The sequence below is a fragment of the Bos taurus genome, chromosome 25, assembly GCF_002263795.3.
Source record: "Bos taurus isolate L1 Dominette 01449 registration number 42190680 breed Hereford chromosome 25, ARS-UCD2.0, whole genome shotgun sequence".
NCBI lineage: Eukaryota > Metazoa > Chordata > Mammalia > Artiodactyla > Bovidae > Bos > Bos taurus.
In genome coordinates, this window is record NC_037352.1 from 2,496,331 (window position 1) to 2,512,064 (window position 15,734).

General features: G+C 55.9%; 1 protein-coding gene across 2 annotated transcripts; it reads left to right on the forward strand.

Moving 5' to 3' along the window:
• The first annotated feature begins 1,652 nt into the window (after window positions 1-1,652).
• Window positions 1,653-10,518, forward strand: LOC100139916 (interleukin 32-like). 2 transcript variants are annotated; one of them, XM_002697870.7, is made up of 7 exons: window positions 6,260-6,299; window positions 6,423-6,464; window positions 7,941-7,979; window positions 8,120-8,176; window positions 8,529-8,555; window positions 8,729-8,788; window positions 9,278-10,518. In XM_002697870.7, exons 2-7 carry the CDS (start codon window positions 6,450-6,452, stop codon window positions 9,590-9,592), a joined length of 513 nt encoding a protein of 170 aa, XP_002697916.4. In that variant the 5' UTR covers window positions 6,260-6,299; window positions 6,423-6,449; the 3' UTR covers window positions 9,593-10,518. The 2 variants fall into 2 exon arrangements, 1 of the variants encoding a protein (XP_002697916.4); XR_009492817.1 differs by lacking the exons at window positions 7,941-7,979; window positions 8,120-8,176; window positions 8,529-8,555; window positions 8,729-8,788; window positions 9,278-10,518 and having other exon boundaries at window positions 1,653-6,299; window positions 6,423-6,454.
• The last annotated feature ends 5,216 nt before the right edge of the window (window positions 10,519-15,734 follow it).

Sequence of the window (15,734 nt, forward strand, 5' to 3'; positions counted from 1 at the left end):
GAGAAACGTGGTCCTTGGAGTGGGCCCTAATCCATTATGACTGTTAACCTTATGAAAATGGGGGATTAGGAGACACTTAAACGTCTGGAGAGGACACCCTGTCGACGTGGAGATGGCTATCTAAAGCCTAGGAGAGCCCTGGAACACAGGCTTCCCTCAGGGCGCTCAGAGGAACCGTACCTGCTGACACCTTGACCTCAACATCTAAGCTGCCCTGTGAAAGAATAAATGTGTGTTGTTGATACACGAGTTTGTGGTTCTTTGTTATGGTGGCCCTGGGCCTTGAAGACTTAAGAGAAGGCCATGGAGGTGCTGGGCTGAGAGAGGCTGTTGCCTCAGCAAGGAGGCTGGCCAGGCTGCGAGCGACAAGCCCTGTGGGGCAGGCCAGGGCAGGGAGACACCTGCCACTTTGCTTTGGATCAAGGGGACCCCAGAGGGCTCAGCGCCCAGACGGCCTTCATTCTCTCCTGAAGGCCCCAGTCTGTGTGCCAGGCAGCCCAGGCCACTCCTGTCAACAACTGTGCCAAGCTGTTTGGGTCTTTAGGGATGGGCCCCACCGTCCACCCCGGGACGCTGAACCCCAGCCTGCCTCTGTGGGCCCTCTGTGATTTTTGTCACCCTGTCCTCCTTCTGTGACATCCCAAGCAACCCACTTTGCTGGGGAACCCCACATCAGCCCTGAGACCACCCCTGGTCACCGTGCCCCAGGTCCTGGGTGACATCACTGCTCACACATAGATGATGCTCCACAGGCAGACCCCATGCACCTTCTTTCTGGTCAGCACCCTGGAACCAGAACTGCCCACTTTCAGGGGGACACCCTCCTGCACCTGGAACACCTCTCCCCTCTTCCACACCTGAGCCCCTGCCGTCCACTCGGGAGCTGCTTGGCTCCCATCAGCTCATGCTGGTGGGAAGACAGTGGACTGTCCCCCTCTCAGTCTGGGGTCACTGCTTCGTCATCGTTCCTGGGTGATGTGTGGGTCTGACCTGGGCCACCTATTGACCGCCCCCCACCCCAGCTCATCACAGAATTCAGGATCTAAATCAGTGCCGGATTCTCTTCTTTTGTGGAGAAGGCTATGGCACCCCACTCCAGTACTCTTGCCTGGAAAATCCCATGGACCGAGGAGCCTGGTAGGCTGCAGTCCATGGGGTGGCAAAGAGTCCGACACGACTGAGGGACTTCACTTTTACTTTCCACTTTCCTGCATTGGAGAGGGAAATGGCAACCCACTCCAGTGTTCTTACCTGGAGAATCCCAGGGATGGGGGAGCCTGGTGGGCTGCCGTCTATGGAGTCGCACAGAGTCGGACAGGACTGAAGCGACTTAGCAGCAGTAGCAGGGTCCCGGTGGTGGCGGGCTAGCGCGGGGCACGCGCAGCGCGGCCTACCCGGCCCCCGCCCCGCTCGCAGGCCCGCAGTTCTCGTCGTTCCAGGACCGGCTGCAAGAGGGCTCCGCACGCCCGCTCACCGAGCCGGGGCTGCCCCCCGGGGCGGAGGTGGACGCCGTGTCTCCTGGCGGCTCAACGAGAAGACCTACCTGATCCGGGGGCGGCAGTACTGGCGGTAGGAGGAGGCGGCGGCGCGCCCGGACCCCGGCTACCCGCGCGATCAGAGCCTCTGGGAGGGCGCGCTGCCGGCCCCCGACGATGTCACCGTCAGCAACAGGGGTGGGAGAGCTCGCGCACCCGGGGGGCCGGGCCTTGGGGGCCCAGTGGCCGTGGGGTGGTGGGGCCTGCAGAGCCCGGCGTGGGCGGAGAAGCGGTGCGGAGAGAGGGGTTTGGAGGGTGGGCAGGCGTGCACCAGCCCCTCAAACCTCTCCCTCCCCGCAGGTGACACCTACTTCTTCAAGGGCCTCCACTACTGGCGCTTCCCCAAGGGCAGCATCAGAGCCGAGCCAGACTCCCCCCAACCCATGGGTCCCAAGTTCCTGGACTGCCCCGCCCCCACTGTGGGCCCTCGGGCCCCCAGACCCCCCAGAGCGACCCTTAAGCCAGAGACTGCGACTGTCAATGTGGGATCAGTCCGGCTGCGGGGCGTCCTTCAGTGCCCCTCCTGCCTCTTCTGTCCCTGCTGGTGGGGGGCCTGGCCTCCCCCTGAAGGGAACCTGCGGCTGTATGGAAGGGATCGGATCTCCCACCGGGCCCCCTCGGGTGGTGGCTGTGGGAAGTCTGTCCCAGGGGTGGGTCTCAGCCAGGATGCAGCTGGGGATGCAGGTGGACCTAAATCCAGGAGGGCAGAGACACAGGGCCAGCCCTGGCACTGAATGTCCTGACTGCCGCCTCCTGGGCCTTCCTTCCTCCCCTGTCCCTGGCCATGACCCCGCAGGACTCTCCTTTTCCCGGAACACCTGGCCTTTCCCGGAGCTCAGGTGGCTGAATTCCTGCAGCCCGCCCCGCCTGCCAACAGCAGCTGTCCCAAGTGCTTGGCTCTTTACAGGACAGCCCCACTCCCCCTTGCTGAGCAGGCTCTCCAGCCTCTGGTCTAAGGTTTCTCATCCTGTCATCCCCTCACGAAGTGCCAATCGAAGCACATTGGTGGGGTCCCAAACCCAGCTCTGTGACCACCCCTGAGCATGTCCCAAGTCCGGGGTGACATCCATGGTTCACATGGGTGTCACATGAGCATCACGTGGGTGATTCTCCTGAGACGGCCCCTGTGGCCCATCCTTGGTTCTAATCAGCACGCTGGTAACCAGCACTGCCCACATTCAGTACGACACCCTCCTGCTCCTAAAACACCTCTCCCACCTCCTCACCTGAGCCTCTGCCACCCCCTCCAGAACCGCTTGGCTCCCATCAGCTCGATGTTGGTGGGAAGAAAGTGGACTGGTCCACTCTCAGTCTGGGGTCACTGTCTCCTCAGTGCCCCTGGGTGACAAGTGGATGGAACCTGGCCACCGCAATGACCTCCCTCCCCACTGAATTCAGGATCTAAATGAATGCCTCTGGAACTCTGCTTCTGGAATAGTCCACACAAGATAATCCAGGAAGGGAGTTCCCTGGTGGTCCAGTGGTTAGAATCTGGTGCTCTCATTGTCGTGGCCTGAGTTAAATTTCTAGTCCCAGAACTCAAATCCTTCAAGCCGATCGGTGTGGTCCAAGAAAAAGAGAGAATGACCTAGGGAACTTGAAAAATGCAGATTCCATGGCTTCACTGTGAATCCTCACTCTGGGTCTGGGGCCAGGAATCTGCATTTGAACAAACTGGGTGGTTGATGTGGGGGTGGGCTGGGGGTGGCCCCGATCTGCAAGGGACCAGGGCCAGCAGCTGCCATCTCAGGTCTCTGTCTTCTGACTTGTGCGTCCCCTCCGTGTTCTCCACCCAGGAGCCAACCTCTTCCTGTGTTTACAGATTCCACTCACGGCCTGGGTGAGAGAGGTTCACCCCCATGGCTGGAGTCACATACCCACCATTTCTTATGTGCCACCAGCCTCAGCGGGCCCACAGTGCAGCCCAGAGGTGACCCAGGGGCATGGAGCCCAGCGTGGTCACAACCAGGCCAGAGGGAGGATGACAGCCCGGTGTCTTCAACCAGCCAGGGATCTGGATGTTTAAAGGCACCAGAAGCCATCTGGGCCTCTGTCAGGACCCTTTCTAAGTATGAGGAGGAGGAAACTTGTCTTCAAAAAGTTTATCAGCCCTGAAGCAGGACAATAAAAATAACAGGAGAGAAAACCCTTCATTTGCTCGGAGCAGTGATGGAGCCCCAAGGCGAAGTTTGGTGGCAGGAACGTGACAGACCCGAATCACTGTTTTCCAGAAGAGGCTGGAATCCAGCATTGATGGGGGACAGGGTGGCTGAGGATGAGCTGGGGGGCAACCAAGAGTTGGTTGGAGGTGCCCAGAGAGGGATGTCCCATGTGACACCTGAGGCTCCTTTCGCTGTGACAATGGACACTTGTCCAGCCTCTCAGACGTCATGAAGTCAGGGTCGCAAACATGCCACATGGTATTGAATTATGTTTTTTAAAGAATGGGAAGGAAATGATACAAAGTTTTAAAATATAAACACTTAAAACTTTTGTATTTCAAAGGGCAACACGAGAAAAGTAAAAAGACAACCCACAGAATGGGGACCAAAAGTTGCAAATGATTCATGTGGTCAGGGCATGGAGCCGGAAAACATTTACTACTCTTGTGTGTGGTTGTGCATGCTCAATGCTGTCTCTGTGGCCCCATAGACTGTAGCCCCCCAGGCTCCTCTGTCCATGGGGTTTTCCAGGCAAGAGTATTGGAGAGGGTTGCCATGTCCTCCTCCCAAGGATCTTCCCTGACCCACAGATTGAACCTGGTTTTCAGCATTGCAGTCAGATTCTTTACCGCTGAGCTACCGGGGAAGCCTGGGGAAAGAGGCTACTGGTACCTCAACAAGTTAAAAACAGACTTAGGAATTGCCTGATGCTGGACCGTGGAGGATGATGGCTTAGGGTGCAGAATGGTTTCTGGAGATGATAAAAGTGTTCTGAAATTGATGGTGGTGATGGTTGAGTAGTACTGTGCATTAAATTAGGCCCTTTCCTGGGTGAATTGTATGATATGTGAATTACATCTCACTAAAACTCTATAAAGAAAAGCGTTCAGTCCTCAGTGAGACATGAAATGCCTTTCTGGAGGTGGCCTTCCTGAGACAGATGTGGCGGTGCCCAGTGTCACATCACCGGAGATCAAACCTGGAAATGAGGCGGGCAAATGAAGCAAGTGAAAGCCGCTCAGCTGTGTGACTCTTTGCAACCCTATGGACTATTCAGTCCATGGAATTCTCTGGGCCATGATAGTGGAGTGGGTTCCTTTCTCCAGGGGGATCTTTCCGACCCAGGGATTGAACCCAGGTCTCCTGCATTGCAGGCAGATTCCCTACCCTCTGAGCCACCAGGGAAGCCTGCAGCCAAAGCAAGAGCCACTCTATTGTCTCCCTCCCACCCTGGAGTTCTGAGCTGGCTCAGGGAAGGATCTGGACTTCCTGGGTGTGGGAAGGGACTTTCAGACAACTGAACTGGCTCCTAAGGGGCAGGGGGTGCCGGCTGGGGTCTGGTGCACTCAAGAGAGACTTTCCCTGAGGAGCAGGATTCATAGGTTGTCCCCGTGGGGTGCACACGGGTGGCCCATCAGGAGCCTGGTTCCTCTTTAAGGATATTAGACACTGAATAGTGTTCCCCTAAATTCACACAGTGAAGTCCTAACCAGCAGCGCCTGGAGGGGGTTCTTTACAGGGAATCAAGTGAGCATGAGGTCTTTAGGGTGGGCCCTAATCCATTATGACTGGTGACCTTAGGAAAATGGGGAATTAGGAGACATATACATGTGTAGGGAGGGCACCATGCAGACCTGGAGACAGCTGTCTACACATCTAGGAGAGAAGCCTGGAACACATGCTTCCCTCAGGGCTCTCAGAGCAACCGCTGCCTGCTGACGCCTTGATTTCAATTTCGAGGCTCCACTGTGAGAGTAAATGTGTGTTGCTGAGACCGGGGTCTGTAGCTCTTTGTTATGGCAGCCCTGGGTCTCTAAGACAGATGCTAGGCCATGGCTGTGAGGGGTTGTGGTCTCAGGGGGAGGTGGGCCATGCTGGGAGAGTCAAGCCCTGTGGGGCTGGCCAGGGCCAGGGAGACCCCTGCCATGGTGACTGAGGCCCGGGGGCCCGAGCAGGGCTCAGGAGACCCTGGTGAGCGGGGCCCAGACAGCCAGCAAGGTTCCCTTCTGCCCCTTCTGAGGGACACATCCTGTGGGTGAGGCACACAGGCCCGGCCCTGCCCTGGATGCCAGGGCCCCGGGGAGAGTCTCCACCTCAGGGCCCCTGCAGGTCTTGTGCCTTCCTGAGGGTAGGGCAGCTCCAGAATGTGGAGTGGAGTGGGGTGCAGTCTGTTCGAGGGCCCTGGTCAGCTCCCCCCAAATCTTCCTCAAACTATTGTCTCAAGTCTGGACTTTACCCTGTCCCTCCCTGTGCTCGACCCGATGGTGAAGGGAGGTGGCCCAAGCTGGGCTCAGAGATCCCAACCCAGGTCAGAGAGGAAGGGCCCTGACCCCTGGACCCTGAGTGTAAGGCACACGCCCTCCCCACCCCGCCCCTCAGACCTCTGGCCCCTTGTCATCCCTTCCTTCGGACTCCTGCCCTCCCCCCTCTGTTTCTGCTTCTATTTCTATCTCAGTTTCTGTCTCAAACACACCCAGCTGCCCCTGCCCCCTCCCCAGCAGGGCTCCACCCTCTCTGCCCCTCCCTGGCCAGCTCTTAAGTTGCTGGGGCTCAGCGGGCAGTGGGGCAGTGCTCAGCTGGAGCTCTGGCTGCAGGATCTCAGGTGAGGGACTCTGGGGACCCCGGCATGGGGATGGGGGAGACCTGCAGGCGGAGGACCCTCCAGGGTGGTGGGCGAGCCCGCTTCTCTGAAGCACTTTCCACCCCCCACCTCTTCCTCCATCAGGTCCCTTCGGGAGGACCCTAAGCCACCATGTGCTTCGCTAAGGTGAGTGACGACAAGAGATGTGGGGAGAGTGGGCCTGGAGTCTCCTTTGCCGTCTGTCCCCGCTCCCACCAGCTCAGCCCCAGCCCTGCTGACTGCTCTGTGCACAGCAGCCTCTGTCCCAACCTCCCTGGGTCCTGGGGTGGCCACAGGGGAAAATGAAAGTGTGAGTCGCTCAGTGATGTCCAACTCTTTGGGAACCTGGGGACTGTAGCCCACCAGGCTCCCCTGTCCATGGGCTTCTCCAGGCAGATACTGGAGCGGGTTGCCATTTCCTTCCCACTGGGGAAGCAGAGGGTCAAAACATGGGACCCGGGCCATCAAAGCACCCCATCTCACAATGACCCTGGTCAAACACTCTGCTGTCACCATCCTGAAATTTTGGATAATTGTTGACAAGCACGCTCCAGTTTCCTGTTGCTCTGAGCCCTTTCCTTATGTGGCAGGTCCTGATGTGGGGTTGAGGCTCCTGCTGGGAGGTTGGTTTGGGGGGCAGCTCAGTGTGGGGGCCTTTGGGACCGAGGAAGGAGCAATGGACCAGGGAGTGAGTGTAGGAATTAGAGTCGTCATGCTCGTGGGGGAGCCAGACGTGGAGCGTCTGCAGTCTCCTAGGAATCAGCTATCCTCGGGCTCCTTCTAATGCTTATTCCTATTTATTGAATTTCTTTTGTCTCTGAGCGATCTTAGTTGCAGCATGTGGGGTCTAGTTGGCTGGCCAGCATTTTCAGAGAAAAGCTGAAAACATTTCTCTCAGGGCCTGGATCAGTAGCCGAGCCACACTGAGCTCAGAGTCTACTCTTTCCCTTTGGAGTGCCCTCCGCCCTCTGTACAACTCCCTCATCTCAGTTCTGACGGTGACAAGATGCTCAGGAGCTCCAGGCCATGGAACACCAGTATCTGGCAGTGGTCAGCGTGGCTGGCCGAGGTTGAGCGGCCAAGCCCAGTGAGAGGATGCGGGCAGAGAGTGTCCCCACGGCCCCGTGAGGTGTTTCCTTGCCCAGTTGTGTGTGATGCTGGGCTGACAGGATGGGCCCCCCGGACAAGGGTGTGCAGACGGAGCTCTGCATGCGCTGTGAGCCCCACTGACCACCCAGGGCCAGGAGGGCAGTGGGGACCCACCAGATGCCCGCCGTTAGGTGGAGTCTCCCAGGGGTCGGTGGGGCGCCTCCCACCTCCATGACTCATCAAGGGTCTGGAGTGGAAGGTCCTGGGGGCCGGGGGTCTTCAGGGTCAGAGGTCTGAAGACTGGCCACTGTCACCCTCAGAGCCTCAGACCCGAGAGGACAGTGCCAGGTCCTCCCTGGTCAGCTCTCAGCAGGACCACGGAGGGCTAGGCATCTGGGAAACAGGTTGACCTGCCTACTCCAGGGCAAGGGTCCTCCTTTGGTCAGTGTCCGTGTGTGTGTGTGTGTGTGTGTGTGTAGAACAGGTCTCGGTGGTTACAAGGACAGAACCTGAGTTTCACTGTTACCTCCACAGGGAGTCCCATATGACCAGGCTTCTCTGAGGTCCATAATGGTAAGAGGCTCATCCCCATGAATAGCTAGGGTCTCGGGAGGCCTGGGTCTTCGAGGTGAAGCCGAGTCGATCTGGCCCACTTGAGACCCAGCAGGGAGAAGGACGGAGATTCTTTTACTCAAGTCCATCTCTGTTCACAGCACAAACGGGTGGATGATTTCTGTGATAAGATGGGAAATGAACCAGAAGAAGCACAGGTGGGTCAGTGTGCCCCACCCTCAACCCTCCCCAGTTTGAGGGCGGTAGGTGGGTTCACAGTCACAGTGATGATGAGGGTCACAGCTCAGCACCCAGTCCTTACACTGGACAAACGCATACCTGTGTGGCAGGTGAGTGCACAGGGAGGGGATACGGAGGCCCAGGGATGCTGAGGGCGGCGTCCAGACCACAGGGCAACAGGGCAGGGCAGGGATGCCAGAGCATGGCCCTCGGGTTGAGGGTTAGTTATTGGGGTAACTGGGCAGAGAAGAGAACTTGTGGGGCTTGGGATTCAGGGTGAAAGTGAGAGAGGGTGGGGGTGTTTTAAATACAATATTTTTTCCCCACCAGATGGAGGCAGCCCTAGATGAGACGGAGGTGAGTTTGGACCTTGCCCCATGCTCAGCGTAGTCCTCAGAGTTGGATCAGCCAGGGTATGGGGTCTGGGGCCCTGGCTCCCGTCAGACTCACCTGGATGCACGGGAGGCCAGTGGGGACCACTGACCTCAGCAGGGAGGCAGGAGTGCAGACTGCACACTTCCTCTCCCCAGGAGGGACTCAGCGAGGACATCTGTGAATTCATAGAAGATCACATTCAAGAGAACCTTCCCGTGAGTTGGAGCCACTGTCTCAGCGCCTTCCTTCCTTCCCCTCCCCACTGGTCTCTCTTGTCCTTGGGGCTGCTGTGTGTGCCCAGAGCTCCCTGGAGTGGGGGATGAAGGGGGGGTCCCTGAAATCTCAGGTGGTGCAGCCTTGCGGGCATCAGCCTCCCCACTCAGCACATGGTGGCCAGAGCCCTGGACTGAGCTTCCTGCTATGAGCCCCGTGGGCCTGGTGCTGGGTTCAGAGGCCAACCACCTGCAGGCAGGTACAACCAAGCACCAGGGTTCGTTCTTCAAGGGGAACCGAGGGGCCAGGCCCAGTCTCTGGGAGAAGTGCTCATGTCTGCTGAGCTGTTGGCCTGAAGGCAGGCAGTTTGGGTTGGGCTGGGCTGGGCTTCTGAGCCCCAGACTCTTACAAGGGCTGGGAGGCCTCGGTCAGGTCAGGACCAGGGTCTGCCTCTCCCAGGGCAGGTCCTTGAAAGGCCCCCATCCATGCAGGAATCCCTGCAGGAGTCCAGTCCCTTGCTTCAGGAAGCACGGCAAGGAGTACGCCGCAGAATCCAGAGACCTTCAGTCTCTGCCCGTCTGGAGGTCCAGAATCCGGAAGAGAGCATCTGGGCCAGAGCCCTGGGGAGGTTCCAAGTAATTCTGCAGAGTCTCCAGCAGCGGTGTTGGGATGCGCTCACCTGGCTGCGGGAGAAGGCGGTGACCTTCCTGGAGGCCATCTGCAGTGTGGTGAAGGCCGTCTTGGGAGTGCTGACGGATTTCTGCTCCTCTGTGGGGCAGCTCTTCGGAAACCTCATCCAGGTCTAGGAGCCGCAGGTGGTTCTGGAGGAACTCCTCCTCATCTAGGAGGCCCTGCACCATCCCCTTCCCAGAAACCATCTTGTGAAGCGACCTTTGCACTCCTGCTCACCCTTGACCCATCCTTTAACTGCCCTCACCTCCTGTCTTGCAGAGACGACACCACAGCATCAGGCCAGGTTTCCCTTCTCCAGGTCTGACCTGTCTGTCAGGGACGGGGATGCTCTGCTGACCCAGGGATGTGGGAGAGGCTTGGAAGCCCGGAGGCGCCAAGGACCAAGGTGCCTTCCGTGGGTCAGCATGCCTCTGTGCCTCTGCCTGTCGCTCCAAACCATGTCAGATGGGGCGCTGAGCTGATCCTCAGCGAGGGGGACCCCTGAGGGCCGGCTGTGGGTCTCGCAGGAGGAGTCAGTGGTGGACCCTGACCCTGACGTTAGCGTCTTAGTGCCCTCATCATCCTAAGTGACCCAGCTTGCTGTCAGCTGAGGCCCCAGCAGGGCAGGAGACCTGGAGGAAGGCTCTCCCTGTCTCCTGGGCCTGCGCCTTCCTGTCTGAGGAGGACAGCAGCCTGTCTGGGAGTTCCTTGTGGCAGAGCTCCATTCCGGCCACACCCTTCCCCCTTCACTTCCAGGGGGTCCCTCTGACAGGCCTGACTCTGGAAGGCCTACCTCTGGCCTGAGTTCCCTGCTTCAAGGAGGCGCCCACTGCCAGGCCCTGAGCAGCCTTGGCTTCCTGGCCCCGTCCCTGGCTCACCTCCCCATCAGTATGCAAGTCTCCTGTGCTAAACCAGCTCTTGACTATTTCCTTTATTTCTTTTTACATAATGACCTTACATCTGATATACTACTTCTCACGATAGTGAGGTTCCTCAGTTGGTATAAGGAATAAGGTTTTTTTTTGTTTAACATTAAATTTCTTCCCTGTTTCAACGTCAATATGAGTTTGTTTTTTGTTGTTGTTTTTAGATTAAATCTTTTCTCCATTTCAATGTAAGTTACATGAAATACATTTTCTAAACATTCCCCCTCCCAAAGAAATGTTTCAGTTTTTGACCAATGATATGTGATTTGTGCATGGACAATATAAACTTAGGAGGTAACAGAACAAAATCCAATAAAAATATGGAGGAAAGAGTCCTCCAAGGTGCAGGAGGGAGTGATGTGAATGGAATAGGTGCAATTTCCAGGGATTCTGGGCACAAGTTTCTTCCTTCCTATGGAGAATTCTGAAACAATGAAATATTACTTATGTGAATATCAGTCATCTCACTTCTTGGACCTTTTAACCAGCACATGCAAGTTATAGACAGCAGTTTTCAGTGGGTTATTTGCTGTAAAGCAGATGTTTTGTACTCCATTTAGCATAGGATAGCCATTTGAAACCCTTAGGTGGTATTTCATGGGATAACAAAGGTCCATCTAGTCAAGGCTATGGTTTTTCCTGTGGTCATGTATGGATGTGAGAGTTGGACTGTGAAGAAGGCTGAGTGCCGAAGAATTGATGCTTTTGAACTGTGGTGTTGGAGAAGACTCTTGAGAGTCCCTTGGACTGCAGGGAGATCCAACCAGTCCATTCTGAAGGAGATCACGCCTGGGATTTCTTTGGAAGGAATGATGCTAAAGCTGAAATTCCAGTACTTTGGCCACCTCATGCGAGGAGTTGACTCATTGGAAAAGACTCTGATGCTGGGAGGGATTGGGGGCAGGAGGAGAAGGGGACGACAGAGGATGAGATGGCTGGATGGTATCACTGACTCGATCGACGTGAGTCTGAGTGCACTCTGGGAGTTGGTGATGGACAGGGAGGCCTGCTTTCTGCGATTGATGGGGTCGGAAAGAGTCGGACACGACTGAGCGACTGATCTGATCTGATCTGATCTGGTGAACTCTGGTCTTTTATGCTTCAGCTCAGAAAGAATTCAGGGAGAGGCGAAAGGAGCCTGGCAGCCTTCAGTTCACGAGTGGCACAGTCAGACACAACTGAGGACCTAAGGCTCTCACTGACCTGTCAGACCCCGTCTCATCTGCAGGACGCTGCTCTGCATCTCCTCGCCTGCGCAATAGTCCTTGGCTGGGGGCCAAGCTCCTCTCTCTCCTGTTGGGGTCTCTGCACATGCTGCTCCTTTTGCCTGGGATGCCCTCCTTTTTCTCCGGGGCAGCCCTGCCCCTCTATTTCAAGCCAGGTCTCCTAACGCCCCACCACATTCCCTGGCACGTGGGTGGGCTCAGGAAATAATCACGCCTTGATATGCTGTGAGTGCTGTCGCTCTGTCGTGTTCGCCTCTGCAGCCCCACGGACTGTGGCCCACCAGGTCCCTCATCCATGGGATTTCCTAGGCAAGGATACTGGAGTAGGGTGTCATTTCCTTTTCCAGGGATCTTCCGAGCCCTGGCATTGAACCCAGGTCCCTTGCATCTCCTTCATTAGCAGTCAGATACCTTACCATTAATGACCCCCATGCTGTGGGTTCTCCCAGTTCCTCAGTCTCTTAGCTGACCTGTCCTCTCTCCTGGAAACATTCTTCCCAGGAGTCTTGCAGGAGTCTTAAACCTAAACCTGTGACATGTGGGGACTCCCGTATCCCTGTCTTCCTCCCAACACCTAAACGACTGAACCTTCCAGCCCCAGGCTCAGAGCTTTCCCTTCCAGCTGTGCCCAAGAAACACCTCTACTTTCCAAATCCAGTTGTCCTTCAAGGATATCAGAAGTCACACTGTGTCTCCAGATTCCTATGCCGAAGTCCTCTGAATGCCACGTCATCTGGAGGTGGTCTTTACAAGGGATCAAGGTGAACGTGGTCCTTGGGGTGGGCCCTAATTCATTATGACTGGTGACCTTATGAAAATGGGGGATTAGGAGACACATACATGTCTGGAGAGGATTCCGTGTCAATGTAGAGATGGCTATCTAAAGCCTAGGAGAGACCTGGAACACAGGCTTCCCTCAGGGCTCTCAGAGGAACCATACCTGCTGACACCTTGACCTCCACTTCTAGGCTCCCCTGTGAGAGAATAAATGTGTGTTGTTGATATATGGGTCTGTGGTTCTTTGTTATGGTGGTCCTGGGCCTGGAAGACTTATGAGAAGGCCATGGAGGTGCTGGGCTGAGAGAGGCTGTTGCCTCAGCAAGGAGGCTGGCCAGGCTGGGAGCGACAAGCCCTGTGGGGCAGGCCAGGGCAGGGAGACACCTGCCACTTCGCCTTGGATCAAGGGGACCCCAGAGGGCTCAGCGCCCAGACGGCCTTCATTCTCTCCTGAAGGCCCCAGTCTGTGTGCCAGGCAGCCCAGGCCACTCCTGTCAACAACTGTGCCAAGCTGTTTGGGTCTTTAGGGACAGGCCCCACCGTCCATCCCGGGATGCTGAACCCCAGCCCTGCCTCTCTGGGCCCTCTGTGATGTTTGTCACCCTGTCCTCCTTCTGTGACATCCCAAGCAACCCACATTGCTGGGGACCCCACATCAGCCCTGAGACCACCCCTGGTCACCGTGCCCCAAGTCCTGGGTGACATCACTGCTCACACATAGATGATGCTCCACAGTTGGCCCCGTGCACCTTCTTTCCGGTCAGCACCCTGGAACCAGAATTGCCACTTTCAGGGGGACACCCTCCTGCACCTGGACCCCTCCCTGCTCCTCCACACCTGAGCCCCTGCCGTGCTCTCAGGAGCTGCTTGGCTCCCATCAGCTCATGCTGGTGGGAAGACAGTGGACTGGCCCCCTCTCAGTCTGGGGTCACGACTTCCTCATCGTTCCTGGGTGATGAGTGGGTGGAACCTGAGCCACCTCATTGACCTCTGCCCACCCCAGACTCGTCACAGAATTCAGGATCTAAAAACCAGTGCCTCTGCAAATCTGCTTCGGGAATATTCCACACAGGATGACTCAAGAAGGGAATTGCCTGGTGGTCCACTGGTTAGAATCAGGTGCTTTCACTGTCATGGCCTGGGTTAAATTTCTAGTCCCAGAAGTAAGATCCCTCAAGTCGCTTGATCTTGCCGGAAAAAAAAAAAAAAAAACACACACACAGAGAGAGAGCATGACCCTGGAGACTGAAAATGCAGATTCCATGTCCTCATCTGAATCTACACTCTGAGGTCTGGGGACAGGAATCTGCATTTTAACAAACTGGGTGGTGGGGCGGGGCGTGGTCTTCCTGGGCAAGGGAGCTGGGCCAGCACCTGCATCTCTTTGTCTTGTGGCTTTTCTGTGTCTCTGCCAAGTTCTCTAACCTCTTCCTGTGTTTACTGAGCCCAGCTCATCGGCTGGGTTAGAGAGGTTCACCCCCCATGGGTGGAGTCACATACCCACCATTTCTTAATGTGCCACCAGCCTCAGCGGGCCCACAGTGCTGCAAGAGCTGACCCAGGGACATGGAGCCCAGCGTGGTCATGACCAGGCCAGAAGGAGGATGACAGCCCGGTGTCTTCAACCAGCCAGCCACCTGGGAATTCAAAGGCACCAGAAGCCATCTGGGCCTCTGTCAGGACCCTTTCTAAGTACGAGGAGGAGGAAACTTGTCTTCAAAAAGCTTGTCAGCCCCAAAGCAGGACAGTAAAAATAACAGGAGAGAAAACCCTCATTTCCTTGAAGCAGTGATGGAGCCAGGCTGAAGTTTGGTGGCAGGAACGTGACAGACCCGAATCACTGTTTTCCAGAAGAGGCTGGAATCCAGCATTGACGGGGGACAGGGTGGCTGAGGATGAGCTGGGGGGCAACCAAGAGTTGGTTGGAGGCGCCCAGAGAGGGATGTCCCATGTGATATCTGAGGCTCCTTTCGCTGAGACAATGGATACTTCTCCAGCCTCTCACTTCATGACGTCTGCTTCACAAAATGCCACATCGCACTGAATTATGTTTTTTAAAGAATGGGAAGTAAATGATATAAATTATTAAAATATAAGCACTTAAAACTTTTGTATTTCAAAGGGAAACACCGGAAAAGTAAGAAGACAACCGATAGAATGGGGAAGAAAATTTGCAAATGATTCATGTGGTAAGGGCATGGAGCCAGAAAACATTTACTACTCTTGCGTGTGGTCGTGCATGCTCAATGCTGTCTCCGTGGCCCCATAGACTGTAGCCCCCTAGGCTCCTCTGTCCATGTGGTTTTCCAGGCAAGAGTATTAGAGTGGGTTGCCATGTCTTCCTCCCAGGGATCTTCCCTGACCCACGGATTGAAGCTGGTTTTCAGCATTGCAGGCAGATTCTTTACTGCTGAGCTACCAGGAAAGCCTGGGGAAATAGTCTAGTGGTACCCCAAAAAGTTAAAAACAGACTTAGGGATTGCCTGGTGGTGGGCCCTGGAGGCTTAAGGGTGCAGTATGGTTTCTGGAGATGATAAAAGTATTGTGAAATTGATGGTGGTGATGGTTGAGTAGTACTGTGCATTAAATTAGGCCCTTTCCTGGGTGAATTGTATGATATGTGAATTACATCTCACTAAAACTCTATAAAGAAAAGGGTTCAGCCCAACGTGAGACATGAAATGCCTTTCAGGAGGTGGCCTTCCTGAGACAGATGTGGAGGTGCCCATTGTCACGTCTCAGGCAGCCAGATCACTGGAAATACGACCTGGAAATGAGGCGTGCAGCTGAAGCAAGTGAAAGCCGCTCACCCGTGTGACTCTTTGCGACCCATGGACTATGCAGTCCATGGAACTCTCCGGGCCATGATAGAGGAGTGGGTTCCTTTCTCCAGGGGGATCTTTCCGACCCAGGGATCGAACCTATGTCTCCTGCATTGCAGGCAGATTCTCTACTCTCTGAGCCACCAGGGAAGCCTGCAGCTGAAGCAAGAGCAGCTCTATTGGCTCCCTCCCACCCTGGAGTTCTGAGGTGGCTCAGGGAAGAATCTGGACTTCCTGGGTGTAGGAAGGGAGTTTCAGACAACTGAACGGACCTAAGGGGCAGGCGGTGCCGGCTGGGGTCTTGTGCACTCAAGAGAGACTTTCCCTGAGGAGCACGATTCATAGGTTGTCCCCGTGGGGTGCACACAGATGGCCCATCAGGAGGCCGGTTCCTCTTCAAGGATATTAGACACTGAATAGTGTTCCCCTAAATATACACAGTGAAGTCCTAACCACCAGCACCTGGAGGGGAGTCTTTACAGGGAATCAAGTGAGCATGAGGTCCTTAGGGTGGGCCCTAATCCA